This window comes from Amblyraja radiata, chromosome 4 (genome assembly GCF_010909765.2).
Source record: "Amblyraja radiata isolate CabotCenter1 chromosome 4, sAmbRad1.1.pri, whole genome shotgun sequence".
In the NCBI taxonomy this organism is placed as follows: domain Eukaryota; kingdom Metazoa; phylum Chordata; class Chondrichthyes; order Rajiformes; family Rajidae; genus Amblyraja; species Amblyraja radiata.
Window position 1 is genome coordinate 110,409,813 of NC_045959.1, and position 23,257 is coordinate 110,433,069.

The window sequence follows — 23,257 nt, forward strand, 5'->3', positions numbered from 1 at the left end:
CTCAACTACATTCTGAGGCAGAGAATTCCAGAGATTCACCACTCTCTGTGTAAAAAATGTTTTTCTCATCTCAGTCCTAAAAGATTTCCCCTTTATCCTTAAACTGTGACCCCTTGTTCTGGACTTCCCCAACATCGGGAACAATCTTCCTGCATCTAGCCTGTCCAACCCCTTAAGAATTTTATAAGTTTCTATAAGATCCCCCCTCAATCTTCTAAATTCTAGCGAGTACAAGCCGAGTCTATCCAGTCTTTCTTCATATGAAAGTCCTGACATCCCAGGAATCAATCTGGTGAACCTTCTCTGTACTCCCTCTATGGCAAGAATGTCCTTTCTCAGATTAGGAGACCAAAACTGTACGCAATACTCCAGGTGTGGTCTCACCAAGAACCTGTACAACTGCAGTAGAACCTCCCTGCTCCTATACTCAAATCCTTTTGCTATGAATGCTAACATACCATTTGCTTTCTTCACTGCCTGCTGCACCTGCATGCCTACTTTCAATGACTGGTGTACCATGACACCCAGGTCTTCGTTGCATCTCCCCTTTTCCTAATCGGCCACCATTCAGGTAATAGTCTACTTTCCTGTTTTTGCCACCAAAGTGGATAACCTCACATTTATCCACATTATACTGCATCTGCCATGCATTTGCCCACTCACCCAGCCTATCCAAGTCATCTTGCAGCCTCCTAGCATCCCCCTCACAGCTAACACTGCCCCCCAGCTTAGTGTCATCCGCAAACTTGGAGATGTTGCATTCAATTCCCTCATCCAAATCATTAATATATATTGTAAATAGCTGGGATCCCAGCACTGAGCCTTGCGGTACCCTACTAGTCACTGCCTGCCATTGTGAAAAGGACCCGTTTACTCCTACTCTTTATGATATTGTTCATTCTGGTGTACTGCTCCAGATCAGCCACCTGGTTCTCCAGCAACATAATCCGCTTGTCCTTCTCGGAGTTTTATAGCCTCAGGGCTTTAACTTCTTCCACCAATTTCATGATGGTTTCCTGCTGTTGCCTAACAACAGAAACCTCCTCCGTCAGCATGTCGAGCGATCTCTTAATATCGTCAACCTCCTCAGCAGATGCGGGATTTTTTTTTTGGCAGCATGGCGTCTGTACACCTACGCTTCAGCCCGGCTATCCCGACTCTCCGGCGTTCCTCGGCGAGCTGCGGATTCTCGCAGGTAACCCCAGCTGGTCTTAGCTGTTCCTGCAGCAACGAAAGGGATTTCTGCTATCTGTGTTGCTGGAATCCCCTTATCTCCGCTGTTCTTGCCGAGAGAAAGGAGGCTTCATCAGCTCCAGCTTTCAAGGCCGCAGAAAGTCGAGACGGTGTAGAAATCCTCCCACACCACACAAAACCAGACCAGCCTGGTCAGTAATGATGAGGCAGTAAGGAAGGTTGTTCTGGACACAGGTGTAAAGTCCAGAAACGTTGTTCTCTCCTATTTTTTGGGTCGATAAGCGTTTTAGGCAGGCTGCCAGCAACAGTAGTGGGAGCTACGCAGTGTGGTGATAACACCGCACACAGCCCAAAAACACACAGACACTTCTTCAAATAAATTTCTGCAGAGTTGCAGTGATACACAAGATGTTTGTAAGTATTGCTGTACCTCCTCCAACATCCCAAAGATGTTCGAAACACCAAAATTGTGTGATTTCCCCAAGAGAACTGATACACGCACCTCCGAGCTCCATTCCCGTCCCATCAATTCGAGTCGGAGTTTGATTCTTACAAAAACTGCTTTGTTATTGCATCTCTGGTACTGAGGTGGTATTCTTCTGACAGTTGTGTAGTGAGTATTATCTTGATGGAAAGAATCCTCAATGAGATTTGGGGAGAAGCTCTTCAGCTGCTTGCGAGATGGAACCTTGGTTCTTGGTTCTTCTTGGTTCTTGGTCCTCCAAAATATTCCAAATGGAATTTAAACTGGAGGTGGCGGAGGGTGGACTTAAGCAAAAAAGGGTCCTTGGAGCAGAAGAGCTACCTTAAATGTAGTTGCGTCTGGTTGGGTAACTATGGTAGGGTGAAGACTATTCCATGCTTTAATTGTGCGGGGGAAGAATGAATTACTGCACACATCTGTCTTGGTAGCTGGGATCTTAAATAGGATCGAATGGGATAATAATAATAATAATAATGGATGGGATTTATATAGCGCCTTTCTAATACTCAAGGCGCTTTACATCGCATTATTCATTCACTCCTCAGTCACACTCGGTGGTGGTAAGCTACTTCTGTAGCCACAGCTGCCCTGGGGCAGACTGACGGAAGCGTGGCTGCCAATCTGCGCCTACGGCCCCTCCGACCACCACCAATCACTCACACACATTCACACACAGGCAAAGGTGGGTGAAGTGTCTTGCCCAAGGACACAACGACAGTATGCACTCCAAGCGGGATTCGAACCGGCTACCTTCCGGTTGCCAGCCGAACACTTAGCCCATTGTGCCATCTGTCGTCCCTGGATAGACTCGTCCAGGCAGAACCGCCTTTCTGATCACGGTCGCTCCCCTGCCAGGCAAGTGGGCCTGGGCCTCATCCATTGTCAGAGTGAGGCCCAGCGCAAATTGGAGGAACAGCACCTCATATTTCGCTTGGGCAGCTTGAGGACTTTCCTTGTGTCAGTCAACAGCCCTCTCTCCTCACACTGCTGCTATTTAATTTGGCTTCACCCTAGAGTACCAACCATCTCTCTGTCTCGATAAATGCTCCAATGCTCAGCTCTCACAGGTTTGCGCCCCAGAGCATTGAAGAATCCACACCTATCATGACTGATCTCTCCACCCTATTTCTAGGGCCCTTCTTGAGGCAACTAGGATGCACAATGAAGTTTTCAATTCAAACCAAGAATGCTTTGCATTTATGCATAATTACTTCCTCAATCTCCTGGTCACGTTCATCAAATTAATTCTGAAGTAATCTGGTAGAAAAGTCAAAAATCTCTTCACTGGTACTAATCACAGATGCTCTATGGCTCTTGTTGACTGGAAGTCTTCAAGTTGCCTAAGGTTTAAGAAAGAACTGCAGATGCTGGAAAAATCGAAGGTGGACAAAAGTGCTGGAGAAACACAGCGGGAGAGGCAGCATCTATGGAGCGAAGGAATAGGCGACATTTTGGGTCGAGACGCTTCTTCAGACAGAAGTTGCCTAAGGTGTCAGCTAAGACCTTTGACAATGATTTTCTAGCTGCCCTGTTTCTGCTGCTGCCCTTGCATGGAAGCAGGCTGCTGGAAACAATAGTTCAGTTTAGTTTATACCAGACCAACAGTATTATAGAATAGACTAATAGGCCCTTTGGCCCACCAGCAATCTCCACATACTAACACTATCCTACACACAGTAGGAACAATTTACCATTTTATCAAGCCTGAAGGTAGACAAAAATGCTGGAGAAACTCAGCGGATGAGGCAGCATCTGTGGAGTGGAGGAATAGGTGACGTTTCGGGTCGAGACCCTTCTTCAGACTTCTTCGGTCTGAGGAAGTGTCTCAACCCGAAACGTCACCTATTCCTTCGGTCCGTAGATGCTGCCTCATCCGCTGAGTTTCTCCAGCATTTTTGTCTACCTTCGATTTTTCCAGCATCTGCAGTTCTTTCTTAAACCTACAAACCTGGACATCTTTTTGCGTGTGGGTGGAAACCGGAGCTCCCGGGGAAACATACCCATGTCACAGGGAAAATGTACAGACGGCACCTGTACTCAGAATCAAAGCCGGGTCTCTGGCGCTGTGAGGCAGCAGCTCTATTACTGCACCATTGTGATAGATGTAATTTGATAGATTTCAGAATAGAGGGGTACGGAGTAGTAGCACAGAGGAGTTAAGTTCAGCATTGATCAGCCACGATCATAACGAGGCCCGATTACTTATTCTTGCTTCAACTGTACAGGAAAGTCTGAAAATCAAAAAACTGCAGGTGCTGAAAATCCAAGAGAAAAACAAAAGTGGAAAAAACCTCAGAAAGCCAGGCACCATCTGTGAAAAATCAGTCAGCACTTTATCAGAAGTGGCAAAGGATTGCAGTTCCAAGAGGTGTGAGCATTTCTCCTTCCACAGATGCTGCTTGACTTGCTGAGTTTTCCCAGTATTTTCTGTTTTGCTCCAGAAAATCTGTTGCCTGTTCAATGCTGCCTGAAGTGTGTGTGAAATCTCAGGGAAGATATCAATTGGCTAAGCAATGCTGCCCGGGCAACATCTGTCCCAGCCTCTTATAGAGACATCTGGCTTTGTCAGAGACAAGAGTACATCTCCCAGAAAGATTAAATCCATGCATCTTAATCGATTAGCAATGTACCAGGTGCCAATAAACCACCAGAAACACATCGGGGAGACCACACACCAGCAGCATCAGCCAGAGAGATGCAACCATCCCAAAGCAGGAGGTTGGAAAAGTTGTCCTACATAAAACATAGGCCAGCACAGCATGAACAGGCCCTTTGGCCCACAAGGTTTGTGCCAAATATGATTCCACATGCAACATAGAAACATAGAAAATAGGTGCAAGAGTAAGCCATTCGGCCCTTCGAGCCTGCACCACCATTCAATATGATCATGGCTGATTATCCAACTCAGTATCCCATCCCTGCCTTCTCTCCATACCCCCTTTAGCCACAAGGGCCACATCTAACTCCCTCTTAAATATAGCTAATGAACTGGCCTCAACTACCTTCTGTGGCAGAGAAATCCACAGATTCACCACTCTCTGTGTAAAAAATGATTTTCTCATGTCGGTCCTAAAAGACTTCCCTCTTATCCTTAAACTGTGACCCCTAGTTCTGGACTTCCCCAACATCGGGAATAATCTTCCTGCATCTAGCCTGTCCAACCCCTTAAGAATTTTGTAAGTTTCCATAAGATCCCCCCTCAATCTTCTAAATTCTAGCATGTACAAGCCGAGTCTATCCAGTCTTTCTTCATATGAAAGTCCTGCCATCCCAGGAATCAGTCTGGTGAACCTTCTCTGTACTCCCTCTATGGCAACTAATCTCCTCTGCCTGCATGTTCCACATCCCTCCATTCCCTGCGTGTCTATGTACCTATCTTAAAGCCTCTGAAGTGTCCCTATCATATTTGCCTCCACCACCTTTTACAATGTGCGCCAGGCACCCACTGCCTCTTGCAAAAATAAAGTGCCTTGCACATTTCCTGTAAACTTACACATTGAAGTTATGTTCTCTAGTCTTTGATATTTTTATCCTTGGAAAACAAGGTTCTGACTGCCTCTCAGAATGTTGCACACTTCTATCAGGTCTCCCCTCAACCTCTATTGCTCTAGAGTAAACAATTCAAGTTTGTTGACCCTCTTCTTACAGCTAACTCCCTCTAATCCAGGCAACATTCTAGTAAATCTCCTCTGCACTCTATCCAAAGCCTCCACATCCTTCCTTTATTATGACAACCTGAACTGCACCAGTACTCCATAGGTGGCAAAACAAAAGCTTCAAAATGACTCGTATTCAATGCCTCAATGGATGAAGATAAGCATGCCTTCTTTACCACTATCTACTTGTGTTGCCACATTCAAAGAGCGAGGGACCTTTGTACATCAATGTTATTACGAGCCTTACCATTAACTGTATACTAGCCCCTTACATTTGAACGGCCAAAGTGCAACACCTCACACTTACTGAGATTAAATTCTTAACTGTTATTTGTCCACCATATCTGTAACTGATCCACATCCCATTGTGTACTTTGACAGCCTTCCTCATTGTCTGCAGCACCAGCAATCTTGTGGTCATCAGCAAACTTACTACTCATCAATTTATCTATATTTACATCCAAGTCATTTATATACATCACAAACAGAGGGGCCAGCACAGCTCCCTGCTTCTACCATTAGTCACAGATGCGTCAAAAGGTCATAAGTGATAAGAGTAGTATTAGGCCATTCGGCCCATCAAGTCTACTCCACCATTCAATAGTCGCTGATCTATCCCTCCTAACCCCATTCTCCTGCCTTCTCTCCATAACCTCTGACACCTGTACTAATCAAGAATCTATCCATCTCTGCCATACAAATATCCACTAACTTGGCCTCTACAGCCTTCTGTGGCAAAGAATTCCAAATATTTGCCACCCTCTGACCAAAGATATTTCTTCTCATCTTCTTAAAAGAACATCCTTTAATTCTGAGGCTATGACCACTTGTCCTAGACTCTCCCATTAGTGGAAACATCCTCTCCCATCCAAGCCATTCATTATTCTGTATGTTTCAATGAGGTCTCATTCTTCTAAACTCCAGCGAGTAGAAGCCCAGTGCCGACAAGCGCTCATCATAGGTTATCCAACTCAATGAGTAAGCCAGTTGAAAATCCATACAAATCAGTCACCCATGCATCTTAAATCTTCTGTATCAGCTGACCATGAGGGACTTTATCAAAGACTATTAAAATTGATATAGAAGACATCCACCGCCCACTAAAATCACCTTGCAGACCTCAAAAAACAGACCCATGTTCGTAAGATATGACTTGCCGCAGACAAAACTATGCTGACTGTCCACAACTACCCCATAATCTTCCAAATGCGTGTAAATTCTATCCCGAAGAATCCTCTCTGATACCACTAACGTGGGGCTCAACAGTCTGCAATTTCCAGGATTCTCTCTACTTTCCTTCTTAAACAAAGGAAAAAACACTAGCTACTCTCCAGTCGTGCAGACCTCACTGTGGCTAAAGAGGATACAAACATAGAAACATAGGTGCAGGAGTAGGCCATTCGGCCCTTCGAGCCTGCACCGCCATTCAATATGATCATGGCTGATCATCCAACTCAGTATCCTGTACCTGCATTCTCTCCATACCCCCTGATCCCTTTAGCCACAAGGGCCACATCTAACTCCCTCTTAAATATAGCCAATGAACTGGCCTCAACTACCTTCTGTGGCAGAGAGTTCCAGAGATTCACCACTCTCTGTGTAAAAAATGCTTTTCTCATCTCGGTCCTAAAGGATTTCCCCTCTATCCTCAAACTGTGATCCCTTGTCCTGGACTTCCCCGACATCGGGAACAATCTTCCTGTCTTTAGCCTGTCCAACCCCTTAAGAATTTTGTAAGTTTCAATAAGATCCCCCCTCAATCTCCTAAATTCTAGCGAGTACAAGCCGAGTCTATCCAGTCTTTCTGTCAAAATCCCTGCCGTCTCCTTTTGCTCCGTCTCTCTCAACAACCTGGGATAGATCTCACCAGGCCCTGGGGATTTATCCACCTTAATGTTTTTTAACAGATCCAACACCACCTCCTCCTTCATCTCAAGGCGGAGGCCTGGAACACATATCGTGGAATGTGTGAGTATTGTATTGTATTGTATTCAAATTTATTGTCATTGTCTCAGTTAGAGACAACGAAATGAATTTCCCTTACAGGCAGTATCATAAAAATAAAATAAATAAATAATAATAAATAATAAAACATATTAAAAATAAAATAGAATTTTAAAAAAGCACAAACACTGAAAGTCCACGACACAACATAACACAGTGGCACCAAGGTAGGAAGGCACCATAGTCCAGCCAGCCTCCCCTCCGTTCTTCCCAGATGTTCACTCGTGGTCGAGGCCTTCCTAGCACCCGCAGTCGCCGCCCCGGGTGGCCCGATGTTCAGGCCCTCACGCCGGGCTGGTGGAACGCCGACGCCGAACCCCGACGGTGAACATCCTCCTCCTCAGCGGCCCGGACCTCCTGATCAGCCGCCTCCCGCAGCTCCCGAGTCCGCAGCTCCCGAGTCCGCAGCCCCCGAGTCCGCAGCCCCCGAGTCCGCAGCTCCCGAGTCCGCAGCGACCGAGCCAGGCAGAGTCGCAGGACCCCGCGCTGTCCATCAGCGCCGCCCACGTTGGGAGCCCGCAAACCCGCAAACCGCAGCTCCATGATGTCGGTGCCGCAGGTCCAGCACTCCGGGCTCCAGACGGTGGTCCCCGGTAAGGCATCGCCAGCCCCGCGATGTTACAGCGCTGTCCCGCCGCTGCTGGAGCTCTGGTCGATCCCGGCAGGAAAGGCCGCGCCAATCCAGTAGGTAGGCCGCTGGGGGGGGGGGGCGAGGACGCGACTCGAATAATAGTCGCGTCTTCACCAGGAAGCGGCTGAAGGACGGTATCCCCCGCACCGTACCCTCTTCCCTCACATAAAAACACAAAAAAACCCACAAAAAAACACACTTTTACATAACTAAATAAACAAAAAAACAAAAAGATACTGGGCTGTAGGTGGAGGCTGCTGGCACCAGCGCCACCGGAAGTGAGTGTGTGAATATTCACGATAGATGGAGTTTCAGTCAAGCACATTGTCTTGGATGCTGGTAAAACTTAAATATTGCTGGGGCTGTATCTGTAGCAGCATACAAGCAGTAATCCATCAGAAGTTACTTCTCCGGCAGGTGTTGCGAAAACTTTGGGATGTCAGGATATACAGTCTCATTTTTATACCCATACTATTTGTGTGTCTAATTCAGTTTAACTTCTGGTCATTTTAATGCTGATCAGTGCACAGAAATGATACAATTTGTCCAAATGGTCACTTTTAAATGACGGAATGCTTTGAAATATATTCCCGATAACACTTTTAAAAGGTGTTACACTCTTTATCCTTCTGACTAAAACTGCTTTACAGGACTGTTGCTGCTTGCTCAGCATCACACTTTACATTCAAGTATGAGATGGAAATCAGAAGAGAGAAGAAAGGCATATATCACACAGGATTAAGTCACTAATGCAGTCGATAATGTAGACTAATTAAATGCGTTCAGGACCGCACCCTTGTGAAACCCGAATAAAATGTTCATGATCAAAATCAATCCCATGTAACATTTGCAAAGTTTAAAATAATTTTTACCTTCCAGCTGGTTGGCAAACCTGAAGAATTCGTAGAGCGTCATCATACCTTTGGATCGCATCGTGATAATTCTGTTGTTTAAACGCCTCATTTCCAAGATGTTTTAGCTGCATTACATATACAAATTGATCCATTCTGCAACAAAATACAAATACAGTCTAGACATCATGCTCCTTTCCCATGAATGAAGAATACAAGCCTGGTATGCTTCAAGTAAGTCTTTGATATTAATTACTTGGTGCTGCAGTAGTACTGCTGTAGCAAAGGCAATCATTTCTTATGAATCAATAGTCATATTGATTATCAGTTTCAAACTTTTTGTCAGTCTTTGCTCAGTGCTAGTGATATTGACAGTTTCAGGAAGATAATTGGTCATGATCAACTATTGTTCGATCCTGACCATGGGCATTGTCAATGTGGTGTTTGCACACCCTCCGAGACCCAACCAAGTTGGTAACTATTGAGTGTTGTCATGTGTGCAAAGATACAGTGAAGAGCATTTTTTCACATGCTATCCAGTCAAATCCTACTGTGCACGAGTGAAATCAAGCCCTACATAAATATAAGAGGGATATGGATTATGTACAGGCAGATGAGATCAGTTTAACTAGGCATCATTATGCGGCAGAATGGGCCGATGGGCCCATTGCTGTCCTGTACTGTTCCGTGTACAAGAGTTAATTTAGTTTAGTAATGTTTAGTTTAGAGAAACAGCGTGAAAATAGGCCCATCGGCCCATCAAATCTGCACCAACCAGCAATCCGCATGAACTAACACTATCCTACACACTAGGGACAGCGTACAATTTTATCGGAGCCAAATAACCTACAAATCTATACATCTTTGGAGGCTTGGGAAGAAAACGGAGCACCCAGGGAAAACCCAAACGGTCAAAGGGAGAACATACAAACACTGCACATACAGCACCCTTAATCAAGATCAAACCCGGGTCTCTGGTGCTGTAAGATAGCAATTATACCACTGCTTCACTGTGCCACCCGTACAGCAAGGAGAAAAATGCCAGAGTGCAAAATATAGTGCCACAACATAATAGTTACGGAGAAAAAAACTGCAACAAACTAGATTGGAGGATTGGGACTAGCTTATGGAAGGGCTGTTATGTAGTTGATAACAGGGGGGGTGATGATACTCCTGAATCTGGTGGTAAATGCTTCATATCTTCAGCCCAATGGGAGCAGGGAGAAAAAGGGAATGACTGGGGCAAAAAAAAAAAAACATAGAAACATAGAAATTAGGTGCAGGAGTAGGCCATTCGGCCCTTCGAGCCTGCACCGCCATTCAATATGATCATGACTGATCATCCAACTCAGTATCCCGTACCTGCCTTCCCTCCATACCCTCTGATCCCCTTAGCCACAAGGGCCACATCTAACTCCCTGTTAAATATAGCCAATGAACTGGCCTCGACTACCCTCTGTGGAAGGGAGTTCCATACTGGGACTGGGAGAAATTCAGAGACCAGCAGAGGAGGACAAAGGGCTTAATTAGGAAAGGAAAAATAGATTATGAAAGAAAACTGGCAGGGAACATAAAAACTGACTGCAAAAGTTTTTATAGATATGTGAAAAGAAAGAGATTAGTTAAAACAAATGTAGGTCCCTTGCAGTCAGAAACAGGTGAGTTGATCATGGGGAACAAGGATATGGCGGACCAATTGAATAACTACTTTGGTTCCGTCTTCACTAAGGAAGACATAAATAATCTGCCGGAAATAGCAGGGGACCGCGGGTCAAAGGAGTTGGAGGAATTGAGTGAAATCCAGGTTAGCCGGGAAGTGGTGTTGGGTAAATTAAATGGATTAAAGGCCGATAAATCCCCAGGGCCAGATAGGCTGCATCCCAGAGTACTTAAGGAAGTAGCTCCAGAAATAGTGGATGCATTAGTAATAATCTTTCAAAACTCTTTAGATTCTGGAGTAGTTCCTGAGGATTGGCGGGTAGCAAACGTAACCCCACTTTTTAAGAAGGGAGGGAGAGAGAAAACGGGGAATTACAGACCAGTTAGTCTAACATCGGTAGTGGGGAAACTGCTAGAGTCAGTTATTAAAGATGGGATAGCAGCACATTTGGAAAGTGGTGAAATCATTGGACAAAGTCAGCATGGATTTACAAAAGGTAAATCATGTCTGACGAATCTTATAGAATTTTTCGAGGATGTAACTAGTAGCGTGGATAGGGGAGAACCAGTGGATGTGGTGTATCTGGACTTCCAGAAGGCTTTCGACAAGGTCCCACATAAGAGATTAGTTTACAAACTTAAAGCACACGGCATTGGGGGTTCAGTATTGATGTGGATAGAGAACTAGCTGGCAAACAGGAAGCAAAGAGTAGGAGTAAACGGGTCCTTTTCACAATGGCAGGCAGTGACTAGTGGGGTACCGCAAGGCTCAGTGCTGGGACCCCAGCTATTTACAATATATATTAATGATCTGGATGAGGGAATTGAAGGCAATATCTCCAAGTTTGCGGATGACACTAAGCTGGGGGGCAGTGTTAGCTGTGAGGAGGATGCTAGGAGACTGCAAGGTGACTTGGATAGGCTGGGTGAGTGGGCAAATGTTTGGCAGATGCAGTATAATGTGGATAAATGTGAGGTTATCCATTTTGGTGGCAAAAACAGGAAAGCAGACTATTATCTAAATGGTGGATGACTAGGAAAAGGGGAGATGCAGCGAGACCTGGGTGTCATGGTACACCAGTCATTGAAAGTAGGCATGCAGGTGCAGCAGGCAGTGAAGAAAGCGAATGGTATGTTAGCTTTCATAGCAAAAAGGATTTGAGTATAGGAGCAGGGAGGTTCTACTGCAGTTGTACAGGGTTTTGGTGAGACCACACCTGGAGTATTGCGTACAGTTTTGGTCTCCAAATCTGAGGAAGGACATTATTGCCATAGAGGGAGTGCAGAGAAGGTTCACCAGACTGATTCCTGGGATGTCAGGACTGTCTTATGAAGAAAGACTGGATAGACTTGGTTTATACTCTCTAGAATTTAGGAGATTGAGAGGGGATCTTATAGAAACGTACAAAATTCTTAAGGGGTTGGACAGGCTAGATGCAGGAAGATTGCTCCCGATGTTGGGGAAGTCCAGGACAAGGGGTCACAGCTTAAGGATAAGGGGGAAATCCTTTAAAACCGAGATGAGAAGAACTTTTTTCACACAGAGAGTGGTGAATCTCTGGAGGACTCCCAGGAGTCCCAGTATGCTGCTTTTTCTGGCTAACTTGTACGCATCATCCTTCGCTTTGATAATATCCCTGATTTCCCTTGTTATCCACGGATGCACTACTTTCCCTGATTTATTCTTTTGCCAAACTGGGATGAACAATTTTTGTAGTTCATCCATGCAGTCTTTAAATGTCTTCCATTGCATATCCACCGTCAACCCTTTTAGAATTAATTGCCAGTCAATCTTGGCCAATTCACGTCTCATACCCTCAAAGTTACCTTTCTTTAAGTTCAGAACCATTGTTTCTGAATTAACAATGTCACTCTCCATCCTAATGAAGAACTCAACCATATTATGGTCACTCTTGCCCAAGGGGGCACGTACAACAAGACTGCTAACTAACCCTTCCTCATTACTCAATACCCAGTCTAAAATAGCCTGCTCTCTCGTTGGTTCCTCTCCGTGTTGATTTAGATAACTATCCCGCATATTCCAAAAAATCCTCTTCCTCAGCACCCCTGCCAATTTGATTCACCCAATCTATATGTAGATTGAAGTCACCCATTATAACGGTTTTGCCTTTGTCGCACGCATTTCTAATTTCCTGTTTGATACCAACTCCAACTTCACTACTACTGTTAGGTGGCCTGTACACAACACCCACCAGCGTTTTCTGCCCCTTAGTGTTTCGCAGCTCTACCCATACCGATTCCACATCCTGCAAACTAATGTCCTTACTTTCCATTGCGTTAATCTCCTCTCTAATCAGCAACGCTACCCCACCTCCTTTTCCTTTCTCTCTATCCCTCCTGAATATTGAATATCCCTGGATGTTCAGCTCCCAGCCTTGGTCACCCTGGAGCCATGTCTCCGTGATCCCAACTATATCATAGTCATTAATAGCTATCTGCACATTCAACTCATCCACCTTATTACGAATGCTCCTTGCATTGAGACACAATGCCTTCAGGCTTGTTTTTACAACACTCTTACCCCTTATACAATTTTGTTGAAAAGTGGCCCTTTTTGATTTTTGCCCTGGATTTTCCGGCCTGCCACTTTTACTTTTCACCTTGCTACCTATTGCTTCTACCCTCCTTTTACACCCCTCTGTCTCTACGCTCACACATTTAAGAAACCCTTTCCCTTTAACTCCATCCTCCACTAGCCCATTCGACACCCCACCCCCCTTATTCAGTTTAAAACCACCCGTGTAGCAGTGGCAAACCTGCCTGCCAGAATGCTGGTCCCACACCTGTTAAGATGCAATCCGTCCCTTTTGTACAGTTCCCCCTTACCCCAAAACAGATCCCAGTGATCTAAGAATCTAAATCCCTGCCCCGTGCACCAGTTCCTCAGCCACACGTTCAGGTCCCGTATCTCCCTGTTCCTGCTCTCGCCAGCACGAGGAACTGGAAGCAAACCGGAGATAACAACCCTGGAGGTCCTGCTTTTCAGCATTTTTCCGAGCTCTCCAAAGTCACGCTGCAGAATATTCATCCCCTTCTTTCTGACATCGTTTGTGCCGACATGCACTACCACTTCCGGATGTTCACCTTCGCCCTTGAGGATTTTCTGTACTATGTCCGTGACATCCTGGATCCTGGCACCAGGAAGGCATCACACCATCCTCGCATCCCGTCTGTTGCCGCAGAAACCCCTGTCCATACCTCTCACAATGGAGTTTCCCACTACAATGGCGTTGCCTGCCTTAGGCCTTTTTGGTTTTGGCTCAACAGCCCTATTCGCATCACAAGCCTGTCCGCCGCCCAGTGTAAACACCTCTTCTGTCCCGACAGCTTCTAAGTGGGTGAACCTGTTCACAAGAGGTACAACACCCGGGGACGTTGGCATTCCAAGCTTCCCTCCTGTTCTCACTGTCTCCCACCTTCTCTCTTCCAGTACCTTAGGTGTAACAATCGTACTGTAGGACTTGTCGAGGAACGACTCCGTTTCTCGGACGAACCGGAGGTCATCCACTTGCTTCTCAAGTTCCCCAACACGGCCCTTCAGGAGCTCTACCTGGATGCACTTCTCGCATTTGTAGCAGCCAGAGGCACCAGCGGTGTCCTTGACCTCCCACATACTGCAAGCATCGCACTGAATCAGCTTGCCTGACATCTTCTTTCGTCTCTACCTCTCAAGCGTATTGCGTGGTCTCCTCGCCGAAGACTCTCGAGCCAAAGACTCACACTTTTCTCACAGGGCACTTCCCTCACAAGGCCGCTCACTCACTGCCGCTCGCTAAGAGCAGTCTTGCTTAAATTGACTGATAAATTGCCTGATTTACCAATTTACAAACCAAATTCCTCAGTTTTCAACTGTTTTCCCAGCACTGACTCACTTCTCTCCTCCCACTTGGGCTAGAGCCAATCAGTCGTATCTCTTGCTAACCTCCTGCTGCTGTTGTTGCTCCCAAATCTACAGCAGTTCTGAGTCAAGTCTGCCTGTCCTTGACCTGTACTTTAACTGTTTTCACTTCTCTCCTCCCACTTGGGCTAGAGCCAATCAGTCGTATCTCTTGCTAAACTCCTGCTGCTGTTGTTGCTCCCAAAACTACAGCAGTTCTGAGATTATTTTGACTGCTTTCCCCGAGGCAATGAAGTGTAGATGAAATCAATAGTAGGGAGGCTCCTTGGGTGATGGACTAGATTACATTAACAATTCTCTGCAACTTGTTGAGTTCTTGGGCATTTGTCAAACCAAGCCGTGAGGGACCCCAATAGGATGCTTTCCTATTGTGCATTTATAGACGTTGGTCAGAGTCATTGGAGACCTACCAAACCTCCTTAGACTTTTGAGACAGCAAAGGCATTGGTGTGCTGCAGTCAACAAATAGGTGACTGAATTAGGTGTGTTATCTGGATGTACCTGCGATGAATATAGGCCAGAGATGGCATCTGCCAGGGACCTGTTACAATGGTAGACAAACTACAGTGGATCAAGTCTGTTTAGTTCACTCCTTGGTGTTGGAATGTGTTTGCACCTGTGCGCACGCATCTATGTGCATGCCTGCATGTGTGTTTGTGCACACATGTCTGGGCGTGTGTGTCTCTTTAAATGGCTTGCCAAAGACATTGTATGGGCCCATTTGAACACTCGTGGATTAAAAGATATAGGCTATTGCAATGAGACTACAGGAAGTGGTAGATGTTGTCCCGTGCATCATGGGTACGAACATAACCACCATCAAATGGATCTATCGGAGGCACTGCCTCAAAAAGGCAGCTAATATCATCAAAGACCCATATTACCCTGGCTCCATTCTCATTGCGTTACTACCACTGGTAAAGCCTTACTACAATCCATGGATACAACATCCACCATCCTATCTTCATCCATTTCCTTTGTCACCTCCTCAAAAAGACTCAATCGAGTTAGTGAAACAGGACCTGCAGCATACAAAGCCGCGCTGGCTATCCCAAATTAGCCAATTTTCTTCCAAATGGGAGTAAATCCTACCTCAAAACATTCTCGCCAATAGACACTGGCTCAGAGTTCCCTAGATTCTATCTATTTCCTTTCCTAAACAAAGGAACACCATTGGTCACTCTCCAGTCCTCTGGAGCCTTGCCGGAGACTAGAGGAGCAACAAAGATGCTTGTCAAAGTCCCCATATTCTCCTCCCTTGCCTCGTTCAATAACCTGGGATAGATCCCATCAGGCCCCGAGGACATCCACCTAAGCTCTTCGAGATCCTCAGCACAACCTCCTTTCTTGATCTCAAACTGTCCAAGCATATTGTTTAAGAAGGAACTGCAGATGCTGGAAAATCGAAGGTAGACAAAACTGCAGGAGAAACTCAGCGGGTGCAACAGCATCTATGGAGCGAAGGAAATAGGCAACGTTTCGGGCCGAAACCCTTCTTCAGACCGATCAGTCTGAAGAAGGGTTTCTCCAGCATTTTTGTCTACCTGTCCAAGCACATTGGTATTCTCCACATTATGCTCGATGTCCTCCAAACCCTTTTCCTTGGTGAATACAGATGCAATGTACTTGTTAAGCACCGCACCTCCATCCTCCAAATCCAAGCATAGATACGTTTCTTTATCTTTCAGCAGTTCTCCCTGGTCATCCTCTTGCCTTATATTTGAATTATAAAGTATCACGCAGTCCTGTGATGCATATTAAAGAGAGTGCATTAAAGCTTCAGAATCAAGTTAGAAGATATTTTTTTAAAGACTAAATAATAATAATAATAAATTTTATTTATGGGCGCCTTTCAAGAGACTCAAGGACACCTTACAAAAATTTAGCAGGTAGAGGAAAAACATGTAAGGGGAATGAAATAAATAGTAGAGACATGACTAGTACACAAAGTAAAGACAGAATTCAATACAAAACACAGTATGAGGCAATTAACCATTAATCCTCAGGATCCAAGACCTCCCTGTTGCAGCCTTACTCCTGTTGTGGACAACCCATAAAAAAACATCTTAGAAATGCATTATCCTACTTGCCTTCACCTCCCTACTTATATACTGTCGAAGTCAAACTTCACATTTTCCCTACTTTCTTTCCTATAGCTTTACATTGTGGAACTAAGATAAAGAAACTACAGATGTTGAGAACAAGAACAAAAAGAAAGTTGGAAGAACTCAGTGGGTCAATCATAGGCCTGTCCCACTTAGGAGATTTTATCAGGCGGCAGTCAAGTTGCTGGCAGTCAACTGAAAAGCCGGCAACTGGCACAGGAAGAGGAACAGGAAGAGGAACAGGAAGAGGAAGACAGACAGACAGACAGACACACACACATCTGAAGAAGGGTCTGAAGTAGGGTTTCGGGCCGAGGCGTTGCCTATTTAAGAGGGAGTTAGATGTGGCCCTTGTGGCCCTTATTATCTAAATGGTGGCCGATTAGGAAAAGGGGAGTTGCAACGAGACCTGGGTGTCATAGTACACCAGTCATTGAAAGTAGGCACGCAGGTGCAGCAGGCAGTGAAGAAAGCGAATGGTTTGTTAGCATTCATAGCAAAAGGATTTGAGTATAGGGGCAGGGAGGTTCTACTGCAGTTGTAAAGGGTCTTGGTGAGACCACACCTGGAGTATTGCGTACAGTTTTGGTCTCCTAATCTGAGAAAAGACATTCTTGCCATAGAGGGAGTACAGAGAAGGTTCACCAGACTGATTCCTGGGATGTCAGGACTTTCATATGAAGAAAGACTGGATAGACTCGGCTTGTACTCGCTAGAATTTAGAAGATTGAGGGGGGATCTTATAGAAACTTACAAAATTCTTAAGGGGTTGGACAGGCTAGATGCAGGAAGATTGTTCCCGATGTTGGGGAAGTCCAGAACAAGGGGTCACAGTTTAAGGATAAGGGGGAAATCCTTTGGGACCGAGATGAGAAAAGCATTTTTTCCACACAGAGGGTGGTGAATCTCTGGAATTTTCTGCCACAGAAGGTAGTTGAGGCCAGTTCATTGACTATATTTAAGAGGGAGTTAGATGTGGCCCTTGTGGATAAAGGGATCAGGGGGTATGGAGAGAAGGCAGGTACAGGATACTGAGTTGGATGATCAGCCATGATCATATTGAATGGCGGAGCTGGCTCGAAGGGCCGAATGGCCTACTCCTGCACCTATTTTCTATGTTTCTATTCCCTTCACTCCATAGATGCTGCTGCACCCGCTGAGTTTCTCCAGCATTTTTGTGTACCACACACACACATCACTTCCTTCACCAGCCCGTTATGAAGGCGGGGGAAAGGGCAAGCTGTCTGAGTGAAATTCACACTGTGCAAAGCCAAGGTGATACAGACACACAAAATGTGCCACTATTTACTATTTCATCTTTTATAATTGACTCCAGCATCTTCCCCACCACTGATGTCAGGCTAACTGGTCTATAATTCCCTCTTTTCTCTCTCCCGCCTTTCTTAAAAAGTGGGATAACATTAGCTACCCTCCAATCCATAGGAACTGATCCTGAATCTGTAGAACATTGGAAAATTATCACCAATGCGTCCACAATTTCTAGATCCACTTCCTTAAGTACCCTGGGATGCAGACCATCAGGCCCTGGGGATTTATCAGCCTTCAGTCCCATCAGTCTGTCCAACACCATTTCCTGCCTAATGTGGATTTCCTTCAGTTCCTCCGTCACCCCAGATCCTCTGGTCACTAGTACATCAGGAAGATTGTTTGTGTCCTCCTTAGTGAAGACGGATCCAAAGTACCTATTCAACACATCTGCCATTTCCTTGTTCCCCACAATAAATTCACCTTTTTTAGTCTTCAAGGGTCCAACTTTGGTCTTAACTAATTTTTTCCTCTTCACATACATGAAGAAGATTTTACTATCCTGCTTTATATTCTTGGCTAGCTTACCTTCGTACCTCATCTTTTCTTTGGATCAGCTTTGGATGTTGCAAAATATCAAATTGTAAATTTTGCCTCCAAACATTCTGTTTTTGTTGTTTTGGTTTGTGGTTTTGTGGTTTTGTTCCCATAGGTTCCCCTCGTTTACTATAATATTTCCCCAAATTACCTATTCTGCAACATTGCCAGGCTGGGAGTAGCATCCAATCTACTTCCATTCAGTTTAGAGACCACAACAACTTAAACATGAGAGCATATAATTGTTTTCAAAATGCTTACATCAACAATGATCGTAAATTACCTTCAGATGGTAGACAAAAATGCTGGAGAAACTCAGCGGATGAGGCAGCATCTCTGGAGTGACGGAATAGGCGAGGTTTAGGGTCGAGACCCTGTAACATAGAAACATAGAAAATAGGTACAGGTGTAGGCCATTCGGCCCTTCGAGCCTGCACCGCCATTCAATATGATCATGGCTGATCATCCAACTCAGCATCCTGTACCTGCCTTCTCTCCATACCCCCTGATCCCTTTAGCCACAAGGGCCACATCTAACTCCCTCTTAAATATAGCCAATGAACTGTCCTCAACTACCTTCTGTGACAGAGAATTCCACAGATTCACCACTCTCTGTGTGATAAATGTTTTCCTCATCTCGATCCTAAAAGATTTCCCCCTTATCCTTAAACTGTGACCCTTGTTCTGGACTTCCCCAACATCGGGAACAATCTTCCTGCATCTAGCCTGTCCAACCCCTTAAGAATGTTGTAAGTTTCTATAAGATCCCCCCTCAATCTTCTAAATTCTAGCGAGTACAAGCCGAGTCTATCCAGTCTTTCTACAGATCGTCTGAAGAAAGGTTTCGACCTGAAACGTCGCCTATTCCTTCGCTCCATAGATGCTGCCTCGCCCGCTGAGTTTCTCCAGCATTTTTGTCTACCTTCGATTTTTCTAGCACCTGCAGTTCTTTCTTAAACATAAATTACCTTCAGGCTGGTCTAAAACCCGTTGTCGCAATACCATGCTGTGGTAGACACAGCCTGCAAGTGCCGTTTGTTTAATTTTCTGAGCTTCTTATCTGCACTGTTCGTTCTTTAGAAAATAAATTTTAGATCAGAAAAAAAACAAGATCTCTTAGGTACACGAACTGGAAATATGAAAACATTGTAGTTTCATGTATGTACTTTACGGGGCTCGGGGTTCAGACAATACACACTAAACCACAAACTACAAGTACAAATTCCAAGATGATCACTGGGACTCTCAACTCAAGACAACATGGATTTGATACATGGGCCAAGAATCAAAGCAAAACATTTTAATAAATGGAGCCCAGGGTAGCGTTTGCACACAAAAAAAACTAGACGATCAACTTAAAGGAAATGGACAGCCTTCGCGAGGAACGCTAGCAATGTTCTAGCAGCGAGATGGCTCACTTGTGGCAAAGGCAATGTGGGAATGGAGGTTAAATAGTTTGCATGGGATTGGGAGCAGTAAGACAACTGGAGAGCCAAGGGGTGGGTGTTCAAGAAGGAACTGCAGATGCTGGAAAATCGAAGGTACACAAAAATGCTGGCGAAACTCAGCGGGTGCAGCAGCATCTATGGAGCGAAGGAAATAGGTGACGTTTCGGGCCGAAACCCTTCTTCAGACAAGGGGTGAGGACGGATAGAGGACAGAGGGGAGCGACCACCGAAGTACAAAGCCACTTTCCTCACCTCTTCTTGCCGCTCAGCTCCTCGCCGCGTCTTCCAGCTACAAAGGGCAGACACAAAGTCAGTGCTGGAGTAACTCAGCGGGTCAGGCAGCAACTCCGGAGTAAAAGGATGGGTGGTGTTTCGGGTCGGAACCCTCCTGCTCAGCTGCGAACGGCTGTCTGCAGCAGGAAAACAAAACTTAACATTCTCACCCGAAACAAGTAAACTACACGCGTAGCTTTCGGTTTCCCAGAAAATGACAGATCCGCCCACAGGCGCCCTCTCTCCATGCAATCGCTAGAACTAACAAGATAGAAACCAAGTTATACATTCCTGCACAAACGACGTTATCACCCAAACGGACTCGGCCCCTGGGAAATAAGCGCTCTGTTTAACAAACGAAACCTTGGTGTAACCCGTCACAGTCACAACCTCCGATTACACAGCAGCTGTGTTATGAACCAACAGAAGTGCTTCACAGGGTGCTAACCAAAACATTTGACAGCGGAGACACAAGAGACTGTATATCCTGGAATCTTGAACCCGCTAGAGGGACAGAGAGAAAGACAGCACTTGTATCTGCCCCTCTAGCCTGAATAGTCATAGAGAAAACATAGAGTAGAATAAACTACAGAGATGCCGTCTGACTTGCTGGGTTACTCCAGCTTTTTGTGTCTATCTTCGGTTTAAACCAGCTTCTGCAGTTCCTTCCTACACATAGCGTCATGGAGGCATACAGCATGAAAACAGGCCATACGGCACCATGTCCATCCACACTATTGTCCTTCGACCAATCTCATGTTATTCTCCCCAAATTCCATAATCTCCCCTAAATCCAACCAGTCACCTGCATGCCAGGGGGAATTTACAGCTACCAATTAAGGGTTTCAGCCCGAAACGTTGCCTATTTCCTTAGCTCCAAAGATGCTGCCTCACCCGCTGAGTTTCTCCAGCATTTTTGTCTACCTTCGATTTTCCAGCATCTGCAGTTCCTTCTTAAACAATCTAATAAACCTGCATGTTTTTGGATGCCTGGATTAACAAATGATGCCTGGACTAGGGAGTATTGGCTACAGGAAGAGGTTAGCCAGCCTTGGATGGTTTTCGCTTTACATAAGTATATCAAATTATATTCATAGTCCATCACGCACAGATGCTGCCTCATCCGCTGAGTTTCTCCAGCACTTTTGTCGACTTTATATTCATAAGTCATGGTAGACAGACCTTTTCTCCCCAGGATGTAAATATCAAATACAAAAGGGCATAACTTTAAAATAAGGCAAAGTTCAAAAGGATATGCACAAACATTTTTTATTTTATATATACAGAGGGTGGCGAGTGCCTGGAATGCACTTCCTGGGTGCTGATGGAGGCAGTTACGGTTGATAGGGGCATTTAAGAGAGCCTTTGGATATGCACATAGATATACAGGGAATGGAGAGATATGGATTATATGCAGGCAGATAAGAGCTGGTCTTAGCATTACATAGAACAGTAGAGCAGTGGAATGGGCCCTTTGACCAACATTGTTTGTGTCGAACATGATGCCAAGCTGAACTGATCTCATCTGCCTGCACGTGACCAGTGATTCCTTGCACTGCCATGTGCCCATCTAAAATACTCAAGCACCACTATTGTATCTGCTCCGCCAGTACACCTGGCAATGCGTTCCAGACCCCTATCACGACACTCTATTTAAAAAAAACCTTGCCCTGCACATCTCTGTTAAGCTTCCCCCATCAGTCACTAGGCAGATGAATGTTGAGCAAAGCTATCGCCTGATCTGAGAGGTGAAAGTCTGACCTGGAAGAGCTGCTGGGATGGAAGTGAGAGACGTGGTGTATGTGATCAATGTTACATTCCCCCACCAGGGTAAAGGTGCCTGGGAGGGGAGGGTGGTTTGGGGTGAGAGGGGATGATCAAACCAAGGAGTTGCGGACAGAGTGGTCTCTACAGACAGCTGGAAGGGGTGGCGATGGCACATTGAGGGTGGCAGTAATGTCAGAAAATTATGGGCTGGATGCAAAGTTTGGTTGGGTGAAATGCGATGAGCAAGGGAACTCCATCCCTCTGTTCTGCCTCTGGGGTAGAAGAGGGAGAGCAGACCTGTAATAAACTGAGAAGATATGAGGGTGAGGGTGAGGGATCCATCCACAATAGCAGGGGGAGGAGAAACCACATTTACTGAAGGTAAAGGACATTCTGATGTCCTAGAATGGAAAACATTATATTGGGAGCAGATACAGCAGAGACACAGGAATTAAGAGGAAGCATCCTATCACAATACATCACAGCTTGATTTGGCAACTGCTCTGCTCAATGTTGTACGAAATTGAAGTGAGTTGTGGACGGGGCACAGTCCATCACGCCAACCAGCCTGCAGTACCACCCCACCATCAATTGATGCTGGCCACACTGCCTTCGGGAAAGCAGCCAACATTTTATCAAGGACCACCCTTATTCCCGCTTCTCCCCGCAGGGCCGAAAAGACAAAAGCTTGAAAGCACATATCACAAGATTGAAGGAAAAAAAACCTTATTTCCTATTATCAGACTTTTGAACGGCCTTTCGTTAGTTAAGAATGTATTGCTGACCTCCCAATCTAGCTCGTTGCAAATCTTATGCTTTTTTTAAATACACATTTTCTCTATAGTTGTAACTATATTCTGCACACTGTTTTCTTCTTTTTGCATAACATTGTCTTCATGTATGTAATTATTTACCTGGATAGTGCACAAAACAACGTTTTTCCTGTATCACTGTAGATGTGACAATAATGAACCAATAAGTAGCAGGGAAATTAAAATCAGATACTATCACTTATTCTTTCTCAAGTCATCCAAGATCTCCCTACAAGTTTATAAATACAGATAATCACACACTTCCCAACCATCAACGCAAAAATACTGGCCAAGGCACCAATATCAACCCTGATATTTCAGATTTACATAGAAAATAGGTGCAGGAGTAAGCCATTCGAGCCTGCACCGCCATTCAATATGATCATGGCTGATCATCCAACTCAGTATCCCGTACCTGCCTTCTCTCCATACCCCCTGATCTCTTTAGCCACAAGGGCCACATCTAACTCCCTCTTAAATATAGCCAATGAACTGGCCTCAACTACCCTCTGTGGCAGGGAGTTCCAGAGATTCACCACTCTCTGTGTGAAAAAAGTTCTTCTCATCTCGGTTTTAAAGGATTTCCCCCTT

At 45.2% G+C, this 23,257-nt stretch overlaps 1 protein-coding gene across 5 annotated transcripts in view; it reads right to left on the reverse strand.

Moving 5' to 3' along the window:
* The window catches only part of trank1 (tetratricopeptide repeat and ankyrin repeat containing 1), a 133,391-nt gene that overhangs the window by 106,141 nt on the left and 3,993 nt on the right, over positions 1-23,257 (reverse strand). For 2 of the 5 annotated variants that reach the window (XM_033020218.1, XM_033020214.1), the window contains exons 2-3: positions 20,067-20,224; positions 8,842-8,976 (exon numbers count right to left, since the gene is read on the reverse strand). In XM_033020218.1, coding sequence (XP_032876109.1) covers positions 8,842-8,975 — 134 coding nt within the window. In that variant the 5' untranslated portion in view covers position 8,976; positions 20,067-20,224. Of the gene's footprint in view, positions 1-8,841; positions 8,977-18,649; positions 18,675-20,066; positions 20,279-23,257 lie in introns of those variants that run through there. The other 3 variants (XM_033020215.1, XM_033020217.1, XM_033020216.1) reach the window with 3 other exon arrangements.